Here is a 10264-nt window from a genome sequence, read left to right on the forward strand (position 1 = left end):
AAAGATTTTATTTATTTATTTATTTGAGAGAGAGAATGACAGAGAGAGAGAGAGAGAGCACATGAGATGGGGGAGGGTCAGAGGGAGAAGCAGACTCCCTGCCGAGCAGGGAGCCCAATGCGGCACTCGATCCCGGGACTCCAGGATCATGACCTGAGCCGAAGGCAGTCGCTTAACCAACTGAGCCACCCAGGCGCCCCATTCCTTTTTATTTCAGTCAGTGACATCTCCCTCTTCCCAGCTTCTCATTCCATAACCCTGAGAGTCATCTTTAATCATTTTCTCTCCCTTTCTCCCAACATCCAACCTATTTCATGAAATTTGCAATTCTGCCTTCAAAAGAGATTTCACATCTTTCCATTGCCAAGTCCTTGTCTAACCATCCTTTACCATTCACCTGGGCTGATGTACTCCACAGTGATGACTGGCCTCGTGCTTCTAGCATCTGCTCCTGCATCCCTGCTTCATTACATTCCAGTCTCATCTCTTAGCACTGTGTTCTGCCTGCCTCAGAGTACATATGCATCTTTTCCCTCTGAACCACTTTCACCTGAATCCTAGCTAACTTTTCTTTACCTATCACATCTCAGCCTAACTATAAATTCCTCAGAAAGGCCTTTTCTGAATCGCCAAAAACAGTACGTTCCCCTGTTTGTCAGCTTTCTGCTCTTTAGTTTTCTTTTTCTTTTCTTTTCTTTTTTTTTAAGATTTATTTACTTATTTATGAGAGAGAGAGTGCGCGGGTGCGCACAAGTGTGGGGGAGGTGTGAAGGAGAGGGCAAAGCAGACTCCTTGCTGGGCAGGGAGCCCTTTGCAGGGCTCCATCCCAGAACTCAGATCCTGACCTGAGCCGAAGGCAGATGTTTAACCAACTAAGCCACACAGGCGCCCCTCTAGTTTTCTTCATAACACAAATCTTATTATACATATATTTTCACATTTTTTTGTGAAGACCTGGAGAGGCATTTCCCTGTCTTCCCCACAAGACCATAAACTTTGTGACAATAGGTGCAGGGATCATATATTTATTTGTTTTGGAGTAATTTTCATGTTTGGTATACTTCATACACATAGTAGGCACTCGATTTGTTTTTTCTTTAAATGGACAGCGAATGCCATATAAGTTCATTAGTACTGACCTCAGAATACTGAATTCTTACCTGTGTAAATGCATGGTTTATAAGGTTTTGTTTGTTACCTTAAACTGTATAACATATAAACTAATGAGCTATATATTTATCATGCATACAGTAGTTAGAAAAATCCTTCAACTTTTTATTTTCCTTTTAATAAGTTATAAAGCATTAACAGCTAGTGAGATAGAAGATCTTAAGCTGGAGAACTCATCACTTCAGGAAAAAGTGGCCGAGGCCGAGAAAAGTGCAGAGGACATTCATTATCAGATATTGGCAACTGAGACCTCAAATCAAGAATACGTAAGGTATGTGGGAGAACTAAAACCTGCCCACACTTGTAGCGTTAGAACCATTAAGATAATTTAATGTTGACAGCCAGCTACTAAATGATGCAAGGAATTGTAATTTCATGACTTGCTTTGGGTGATCTTCAATTGCAAATTAAGAGTTTATACAGTTAAAAAAGTACAGTTTTTGGAGCGTTCCTTGAGTTATTTCGTTTGTTTTTGTTTTTGTTTTTGTTTTTTTAAGTAAAAAAGGAGGGAAAAGTTACTAAAATGGCTATAAAATGTTTAGTGGACTCTTTTCTCTCAAACTCAAGGATGCTTCTAGATCTGCAGACCAAGTCAGCACTTAAAGAAGCAGAAATTAAAGAAATCACAGTCTCTTCTCTTAAAACAATAACTGACTTGCAGAACCAACTCAAGCAACAAGGTGAAGAGTTCAAGAAACAACTGGAAGAGGAAGAAGCAAGGTAATCTAGGTTTAGAACCTGACTGCCATATAACCTCAGTAATTTTTTCTAATACACTGTGTTTTTTAATTTCATTTCCCCTTACAGAAAAGCTGGAAAAGAAAACATAGTGGCAGAGTTAACTGAGGAAACGAATAAGTGGCGTCTCCTTTATGAAGAACTATATAATAAAACGAAACCTTTTCAGGTTTGTCAGTTGGGTCTATACTCACTTGTGTTTGTTTTAGGCATTCCCTTTTTTCCCTGTCATAGTCACCCCAGTGACTTGATTTTTCTGAAAGATCATTTTGCTGTATATTTACAGTGCCAATATAACTCCTTATTAAAGGAGACTTATAATTTTTTTTAGTTATTATGCATACATTTTTTTGTGTAGTCTTTATAGGCTAAAAATTACCTTCTAATAAGAGACTTGATAGCTTAGAAGGCTCTCCTGATAGAAATTTTCGATAATTTATGTAAATTTGTGATCCTTAATTTTGTTATGATCTTTTTGTGTTTCTCAAATTAATATACTGATCTTAAAATAAAAAAGGATAAATGCTAATCTCAGCACTTAAAAAAGTGGGAGGACAGTATTGGTTATGATATGGTGATCTGGCTGATACACAGATTAGACTGGCTAGCTGGCCTTCTTTCCCTGATTCTTTCCCTCTGTTTTAGTGATCTTAAAAATGAAATACACCAAAGTTTTTTTTTTTTTAATTTAAATAATTTTTTTTTTTTTAAGATTTTATTTATTTATTTGAGAGAGAGAGAATGAGAGACAGAGAGCATGAGAGGGAGGAGGGTCAGAGGGAGAAGCAGACTCCCTGCAGAGCAGGGAGCCCGATGCGGGACTCGATCCCGGGACTCCAGGATCATGACCTGAGCCGAAGGCAGTCGCTTAACCAACTGAGCCACCCAGGCGCCCCTACACAAAGTTTTTTTAAAGAGTCTCACAGAAATTTATGGAGAGCCCTGAGGATATGTCAGCATGATCTGTTTTTGTCCATCATTTTTTTTTTTTTGATACTTGAGTTTCCTTTGTAGTTTATATGAGACAAGTAAATTTAACTTTTCTAAGTCTATAAAAAAATCTTTTTCAGCTACAACTGGATGCATTTGAAGCAGAGAAACAGGCTTTGTTGAATGAACATGGTGCAGCTCAGGAACAACTAAATAAACTAAGAGATTCGTATGCTAAATTACTGGGTCATCAAAACCTAAAGCAAAAAATCAAGCATGTTGTGAAACTGAAAGATGAAAATAGCCAACTCAAATCGGTTTGTAAAATAACACTTAGTTCTACTGAAGGTATTAGGGTGGGGCATTTGTTATTCTAACTATAAAATTTGAGTTTAAGGAAGGACTTTGGTATTGGAAAAAACTAAGTTTATAGAGGAACATCCATCTGAGAATTATGGGTTTATTTTAGAGTGTTGACCAGATGGCTATTAATGTTCTCAGGTTTTCCAACTACCTCATTAGTATATTGAAAATCACTAGAGTAATTGGAAGAGTTCATAAAGCTTTACACATCCATTTCTATTTGCAAAATAGCAAAGTCCTTGGTATAAATAAATATGATAAAGATAAGCTGTATTCAAAAATAGTTTAAGCATTTGGGGCACCTGGCTGGCTCAGTTGGTAGAACGTGTGACTCTTGATCTCAGGGTCATGAGTTCGAGCCCATATTGGGTGTAGAGATTACTTCAGAGAAAGATAGCTAAGCATTTAAGTTTTTTTTTAACACCTCTATTAAGATATAATTCACATACCATACAATTCACTCATTTAGAGTATTCAACTCTGGTTTTTAGTACACTCACAGATATGCAACCATCTCCATAGTCAATTTTAGAACATTTGTATCACCTCAAAATGAAACCCCTTACCTTTTAACTGTCATCTCCCTATCTCCTCATTCACCCTTCCCACCACTAATTTACTTTCTGTTTCTATAAATATCCCTATTCTGGATATTTCCTATTTGTGCACTCGAATAATATGTGGTCTTTTGTGACTAGCTTCTTTTGCTTAACAGTGTTTTCAAAGTTCATCCATGTCGTTGAACGTATGAGTACTTCATTTCTCTTTATGACCTAATAATATTTCATTGTGTGGATATGTCACATTTTATGTATCCATTTGTCAGTTGATAGACATTTGACTTGTTTCCACCTTTGGGCTATTATGAATAATGCTCCTATAAGCATTCATGTACAAGTTTTTGTGTGGACATATGTTTTGGTTTCTCTTGGGTTATACTTACAAGTGAAATTGCTTGGTAGCTTGGTAACTTTACGTTTAATCATTTTCCAAAGCAGCTGTATCTTTCTATATTCCACCTGCAATATATGAGAGTTCCAGTTTTTCCACATCCTCACCAACATTTCTTATTACCTGATTTCTTCATTCTGACCATACTAGTGGATGTGAAAAGGTACCTAATTGTGGTTTTGACTTGCATTTCCCTGATGACTAATGATGTTGACCATCTTTTCTTGTGCTTATCAGCAATTTGTATGTCTTTCCTGGAAGAACTGTCTATTTATATCCTTTGCCCATTTTTAATTGGATTACTGTTTGTTTGTTTTTTTAATAAATTATGAGAGTTCTTTATATGTTTATGTTCCTTATCAGATGTATTACTTGAAAATATTTTCTCCCATTCTGTACATTGTCATTTTACTTTCTTAATGATGTTCATTGAAGCACAAAATTTTGACAAAGTCCAACATATCTATTTTTTCCTTTGTTTCTTGTTCTTTGACATTTAACAGTCCTTTGCCAAATCCTAGGTCATGAAGATTTATCCCTGTTTTCTTCTAAGAGTTTTACAGTTTTAACTTTTATATTTAGGTCATTGATCCATTTGAGGGTTTTATATACAGTGTGAAGTAAGGGCCCAACTGTATTCTTTAGCATGTGGATATCTAGTTGTTCTCATGCCATTTGTTAAAAAGACTATTCTTTCCCCAGTGAGTGGTCTTGACACCCTTGTTGAAAATCAGTTGACCGTTTATTTATGGTTCATTTCTAGACTCTCAAATGTATTCCACTGATCTATCCTTGTACTTCTACACTGTCTTGATTACTGTTGATTTGTAGTAAGTTTTAAAACCATGAAGCATGAATCATCCTACTTTCTCCTTTTTCAAATTTGTTTTGACTATTCTGGGTTCCTTGCAATTCCGTATGAATTCCCAAACCAGCTATTCAACTTTTACAAAGAACTCATTTAAAATTCATATGGGAGGGGCGCCTGGGTGGCTCAGTCAGTTAAGCGACTGCCTTCAGCTTAGGTCATGATCCCAGGGTCCTGGGATCGAGTCCCGCATCAGGCTTCCTGCTCTGCGGGGATTTATTTATTTGACAGAGAGAGACACAGTGAGAGGGGGAACACAAGCAGGGGGCGTGGGAGAGGGAGAAGCAGGCTTCCTGCCGAGCAGGGAGCCCAATGCGCGGCTCTATCCCAGGACCCTGGGATCATGACCTGAGCCGAAGGCAGACGCTTAACGAGTTAGCCACCCAGGCGCCCCAGGTATTGCCATCTTAACTGTGTTACATCTTCTTTTTTTTTTTTTTAAAGATTTTATTTATTTATTTGACAGAGAGAGACACAGCGAGAGAGGGAACACAAGCAGGGGGAGTGGGAGAGGGAGAAGCAGGCTTCCCGCTGAGCAGGGAGCCTGATGTGGGGCTCAATCCCAGGACCCTGGGATCATAACCTGAGCCAAAGGCAGATGCTTAACGCCTGAGCCACCCAGGTGCCCCTTAACTGTGTTACATCTTCTGATCCAAGAACATGAGATGTTTTTCCAATTACTTAGATCTTTAATTTCTTTCAATAATGTTTTGGCCATTTCAAAATGTAACTTTTGCCCTTCTTTTGTTAAATTTATTCCTAAGTATTTTATCCTTTGTAATGTTGTTGTATGTGAAGTTGTTTTCTTAATTTCATTATTGGGTAGTTCATTGCAAGTGTATAGAAATAAAATTGATTTTTGTATACTGGTTTAGTATTCTCCAATCTTGCTGAACTCATTTATTTGTTGTAATAGTTTTTTAGTGGCTTCCTTAGGATTTTCTATAGAGAAGATCATTTGTAAATAGAGATAGTTTTACTTCTCTTCTAACAATGCATTTGATTACTTTTTCTTGCCTAAGTTCCCTGGATAGAACCTCCAGACAATGTTGAATAGAAGTGATATGAGTGAACATCCTTGTTTTGGTCCTGATTTGGGGGAAAGCATTCACACTTTCACCATTAAGTATGCTATTAGCTGTGGGTCTGTCATAGATACTCTTTATCAAATTGAGAAAGTTTCCTTCTATTACTAGTTTTTTTAGGGTCTTTATCATGAAAGTGTGTTAAATTTTGTTAAATGCCTTCTCTGTGTCTATAACATAATCACATGACTTTCTATTGATATGATTTCTTAAATTAATTGATTTTTGGATATTAAATTAACCTTGGATTTCTGATAAATTTCACTTGGTCATGGTGTATAATTCCCTTTTTATAAAGTTGCTGGATTCACTTTGCTAATTTTTGCTAAGGATTTTTTTCATCCATATTCCCAACAGATACTGGTCTATAGGTTTTATGTACTATCTTTGTCTGGTTTTGGTATCCAGGTAATGCTGACCTCATAAAATTAGTTGGGAAAGATTTTGTCTTTTTTACTTTTTGAAATAATTTATGAATAATTGGTTTAATTCTTCACTGAATGTACAATAGAATTCAGTAGGGAAGCCATCTGGACCTCAGCTTTTCTTTGTGGGTAGATTTTGATGACTATTCAATCTTTTCATGTCTTAGGAGTCTATTCATATTGACTTTCTTTTTGAGACAGTTTCAGTAGTTTGTGTCTTTCTAGGAATTTGTCCATCTCATTTATGTTATCTGATTTATGGATATATAACTGTTCATAGTACTTTTTTTATAATCCTTATAATTTTGGTAAGGTCAGTCATCATATCCCTTCTTTCATTTCTGATTCTAGTAATTTGAGTATTCTCACCTTTTTTGCAGGGGGTTCCTTTGGTTCTATGAATATATATATATATATTTTTTAAAGATTTTATTTATTGGGCGCCTGGGTGGCTCAGTTGGTTAAGCGATTGCCTTCGGCTCAGGTCATGATCCTGGAGTCCCAGGATCGAGTCCCGCATCGGGCTCCCTGCTCAGCAGGGAGTCTGCTTCTCCCTCTGACCCTCCTCCCTCTCATGCTCTCTGTCTCTCATTCTCTCTCAAATAAATAAATAAAATCTTTAAAAAAAAAAAAGATTTTATTTATTTATTTGACAGAGAGAGAGACAGGGAGAGACGGAACACAGGCAGGGGGAGCAGCAGAGGGAGAAGCAGGCTTCCCGCAGAGCAGGGAGCCCGATGCGGGGCTCGTTCCCAGGACCCTGTGATCATGACCTGAGCCGAAGGCAGACACTTAACGACTGAGCCACCCAGGCGCCACCCTATGAATATATTTATAATGGCTACTTTAAAATCTTTTTTGGATAAGTCCAATATCTGGTTACTCTTGCAGGCAGTTTTTGTTCCCTGCTTTTTTCCAACGTATAGGTTATGCTTTCCTGTGTCTTTGTACATTTTTGTCAGATAGTGGATATTTTAGATTACATATTATAGCACTTCTGGTTATAGCCCTCTCCTTCCAGGTCCGTTGTTATTTTCTTGTCAATTTGTTTAGTAATTGGCTGGATTGTGCTAGTGAATTCTATTCCTTCTCTCCACTCCCAGTAGTGTTGTGCCTCTGATGTTGCTACTCAGGGAGGTTCAGTTTAGAATATGCCCACAGTCACCCTGGCATGACACTGATTTTGGTAAGGCTGTCTTCCTCTGTTTCCCTGATCACTTGTTAAACTGCTAGTTGCTAGATAACTAGTTGCTTATTGCTCTGTTATTTTCAGCAGTGCCTTGGAGTATAATTGCTCTACAAACTAACCCAAGTAAATTCTGGCTCTTCCATTGGAATTGTGTCTGAGGTCAATGATTATGTTCTGACTCCAGAAGGGCTCCTCCCAGCTGTCTTATTCACCAGTTTTAAACCTACCATTTAGCCTATATTTTGAATCACCTCCCAGTTCCCTTACACCACCAGCTCTACTGTTCTTCCAGCTTGAACTTCTCTCAGTTCTGTTCCAAGTGAAATCAGCATTCTGTTCCAAATGAAATCAGCCCCTCTGGCAAGAAATTAGGAGCTATGTGTTTTAGAGCCCACTTCTCCCCTCCAGATAAAATCTCTGAGACAGGGTTTTGGAGCTGAAGTTGGAGAAGATGACCAGCTTTTCTCTGAGCGACACATCTGGCCTAGGAACTGAGTGCTTGGTGGACTTGGGGGAGAGGGAAAAGGGGAACAGCCTGAGGTTCTCTCCCTAGCATGGAATCATCACTTTATGAGCCAGGGCAAAGGTGATCAGGGTCTCAGCATTTTCAGCACACAGCTCCTAAGGTAGAGCCCTTTGTTCTACGGAAGAAAGGATCTTTCACCTCTCAGCCACATTTACTTGGGACATGGCCTCAGCAACAGGTAGCTGGGGGTGAGAAGAGAAATGCTGATGTCCAGCTTCTGGCAGGAAAAGCCTCCGAGTGGGTGCTGGAGGAAGAGAGGGCCCCATATTCTTCACTGCAGCTGTCTGGTGTAGGGTTTTTACCTCACTAAGGAGCAGGGTTGGTTCAAATACCACAGACCCTTAACTTTTTTTACTGTATTTTTCTAGATTTGCTTGAATAGAGATTTCTTTTTGCCTTAGGACCATTTTTACAGGCTTTAAATGGTTGCGTTTTTTATAATTTTTAATTTCCCTGGGAAGCAGATTAGTGGAGCTTCTGAGGCTGTCATGCCAGAGGTTGGCCTCTGCATTTCATTTGGAGATGAACTTTTATGAGAAACAGCTTTGTATGTTTGCCACTGTAGAGTGGCAAGAAGATTTAAATGTCTCATTATCTCCTCTGTCACAGCCCTTCAGAGTCATTTTTAATTTGTAGTCTTTTTGTTTTGTTTTGTTTTTTTGTTTTTTGTTTTTTTTAAAGATTTTATTTATTTATTTGACAGAGAGAGACACAGCGAAAGAGGGAACACAAGCAGAGGGAGTGGGAGAGGGAGAAACAGACTTCCCACGGAGCAGGGAGCCCGATGCGGGGCTCGATCTCAGGACCCTGGGATCATGACCTGAGCCGAAGGCAGGCGCTTAACAACTGAGCCACTCAGGCGCCCCTTAATTTGTAGTCTTAAATCCTGTATCTAGTAGTGATTTTTGCCTTTTGGTTTGGTAGATGAGCAACTTTGGAATTTGTCAGTAACATGGATAACACAGTTCACCAACATGAACTTTAATTCTTGTTTATTGTCTATATTTTTCTTACATAGGAGGTGTCAAAACTCCGCTCTCAGCTTGCTAAAAGAAAACAAAGTGAGACAAAACTACAGGAGGAATTGAATAAAGTTCTTGGTATCAAACACTTTGATCCTTCAAAGGCTTTTCTTCATGAAAGCAAAGAAAATTTTGCTCTCAAAACGCCGTTGAAAGAAGGTAAGAAAGGAATAAATGCATAAGTGACATCTTCCTTTGGATTTGGTTTCACAGCATGTTGCAAGTTATCCATTTTTACAAACTGTGAGAATTTGTTGACAATTTCTGATGTACAAAATCCATACTAAGATTTTTGTGTAAAATGCCTTTTCCTCCTTCCGTACTCTCTATTTTCCACATGTCTAGATCCCACCTTCAAGCCCAGTTCAGGTCCCATCTTCCTTGAAGCCTTGTCTGACATTTTTGCTCCTACCTGCCCACCCAAACCCCACCCTACCCCCAGAATTGTCCCCTTTCTCATACCTTTAAATGTTTAACCTAAATGTCAAATTTGTAGTTGTGGACAAGTAAAGTTTTCTTTTTTGACTATGAATCTTTTTATCTTTGACAATAAATCAAAATTGGTTGAAATAGTGAATGAAGAAATATAATTATGTGGGACACCTGTCTGGCTCAGTTGGAGGAGCATGCTACTCTTGATCTCGGGGTCATGAGTTTGAGCCCCACATTGGGTATAGAGATTACTTAAATAAATAAAACTTAAAAAAATTTTATATATATATATATATAATTATGCTACAGAATGCAGACATTGCTTCACCTGCCTTATAGAAGATAGGAAATGCCTGTTTTTAATTTATAATGACTGATGGATTAGTTTAGAAGACTAATACCTCTTTTTAATATTTCTTCCAGGCAATACAAACTGCTGTTGAGCTCCTATGGAGTTTCAAGAATGATGCAAGTAAACATCTGAAAGACCTGTTAAAGATTATTTCATTCTTACTATTTTTATTATTATTGTTGCTATTATTATTATGTTTGTAATGAATATTTT

General features: G+C 38.0%; 1 protein-coding gene across 1 annotated transcript in view; it reads left to right on the forward strand.

Annotated features, from left to right (window-relative positions):
• HMMR (hyaluronan mediated motility receptor) overlaps positions 1-10166 on the forward strand; it is a 36242-nt gene extending 26076 nt beyond the window's left edge. Inside the window, 6 exon segments of the mRNA XM_081825803.1 lie at positions 1295-1441; positions 1738-1890; positions 1978-2077; positions 2979-3155; positions 9264-9426; positions 10123-10166. Coding sequence (XP_081681929.1) covers positions 1295-1441; positions 1738-1890; positions 1978-2077; positions 2979-3155; positions 9264-9426; positions 10123-10166 — 784 coding nt within the window.
• The last annotated feature ends 98 nt before the right edge of the window (positions 10167-10264 follow it).

The sequence above is a fragment of the Leptonychotes weddellii genome, chromosome 7 (genome assembly GCF_054177405.1).
Source record: "Leptonychotes weddellii isolate Sample4059 chromosome 7, ASM5417740v2, whole genome shotgun sequence".
Classification (NCBI taxonomy): domain Eukaryota; kingdom Metazoa; phylum Chordata; class Mammalia; order Carnivora; family Phocidae; genus Leptonychotes; species Leptonychotes weddellii.